Source organism: Empidonax traillii, unplaced genomic scaffold, assembly GCF_003031625.1.
Source record: "Empidonax traillii isolate 1590-97213 ecotype Southwest subspecies unplaced genomic scaffold, ASM303162v1 scaffold5698:size8957, whole genome shotgun sequence".
In the NCBI taxonomy this organism is placed as follows: Eukaryota; Metazoa; Chordata; class Aves; order Passeriformes; family Tyrannidae; genus Empidonax; species Empidonax traillii.
This window is the reverse complement of record NW_020960891.1, coordinates 1-1,309: the sequence shown is the minus strand read 5'-3', so window position 1 is coordinate 1,309 and position 1,309 is coordinate 1. Positions and strand designations below refer to the sequence as shown.

Sequence of the window (1,309 nt, the reverse complement as noted above, 5' to 3'; positions counted from 1 at the left end):
GCCTGTCCCTGCCTGTGCTCAAAGGGCTCCCACCCCCAGGACTGTGCTCAGAGAGCACTCAGGCCTTGCAGCCAGAAAGGGGCTCACAAGGACAGTGTGGGAGTGGAAAGAGCAGCTCTGCAAAGCCCAAGCTCTGCTGCTCCCTGGCAGTGCTGCTGTGCTGGGATTCTTGTGCCCTTGGCCTTTGCCTATCCCCCCTGTCCTGCAGTGTGCTGTGCTTTAGGAACAGCTGAGAAGAAGGGTCTTGGACAAAGAAGGCACTGCAGGGTCCTTTATTTTGTTTAAATACACAGAAAGTACAATTCATAATTTATACACCTCTGGGTCAAATTCAATGTGTTTACAACAAATTAGAAGGCAGATGCATAATAATATTTATTGTACATAAATTTATTGCAAGAAGAACCTGATGACCTGTACAAAAAATCTTAGCAGGAAGGCTGGGCCACTAAGGAGTCCCCTTCTGAATGTTATATACCAGAAAAAAGGCACTTTATTGCTCCTGAAAAGCATCCAATTATCATTTTCCTTATGGCATTCCTGAGCTCCTGGTTCCTCAGGCTGTAGATGAGGGGGTTAAGGGCTGGAGGCACCACTGAGTACAGAACAGCAAACACCAGGTCCAGGGATGGGGAAGAGATGGAGGGGGGCTTCAGGTAGGCAAATGTGCCAGTGCAGACAAAGAGGGAGACCACGGCCAGGTGAGGGAGGCACGTGGAAAAGGCTTTGTGCCGTCCCTGCTCAGAGGGGAACCTCAGCACAGCCCTGAAGATCTGCACATAGGAGAAAACCATGAAAATGAAACAACCAAGCCATAAACAGGCACTAACCACAATGAGCCCAAGTTCCCTGATGTAGCCTGAGTGTGAGCAGCAGAGCTTGAGGATGTGAGGGATTTCACAGAAGAACTGGCCCAGGGCATTGCCTTGGCACAGGGGCAGGGAAAATGTATTGGCTGTGTGCAGCAGAGCATTGAGAAATCCAGAGGCCCAGGCAGCTGCTGCCATGTGGGCACAAGCTCTGCTGCCCAGGAGGGTCCCGTAGTGCAGGGGTTTGCAGATGGCAACGTAGCGGTCGTAGCACATGATGGTGAGGAGGGAAAACTCTGCTGAGATGAAGAACAGAAAGAAAAAGACCTGAGCAGCACATCCTGCAAAAGAAATCTGTCTGGTGCCCCAGAGGGAGTTGTGCATGGCTTTGGGCACAGTGGTGCAGATGCAGCCCAGGTCTGTGAGGGAGAGGTGCAGCAGGAAGAAGTCCCTGGGGGTGTGCAGGTGCTGGTCGCAGGCTACGGCGCTGAGGATGAGGC

At 52.0% G+C, this 1,309-nt stretch overlaps 1 protein-coding gene across 1 annotated transcript; it reads right to left on the bottom strand.

Annotated features, from left to right (window-relative positions):
- Nucleotides 1-521: 521 nt before the first annotated feature.
- Nucleotides 522-1,250, bottom strand: LOC114073219 (olfactory receptor 14J1-like; the record flags this gene model as incomplete). The annotated part of the gene is made up of 1 exon (XM_027911009.1): nt 522-1,250. A coding segment is annotated over one exon (729 nt), but the record flags the coding sequence as incomplete, so codon positions are not given.
- Between the last annotated feature and the right edge of the window lie 59 nt (nt 1,251-1,309).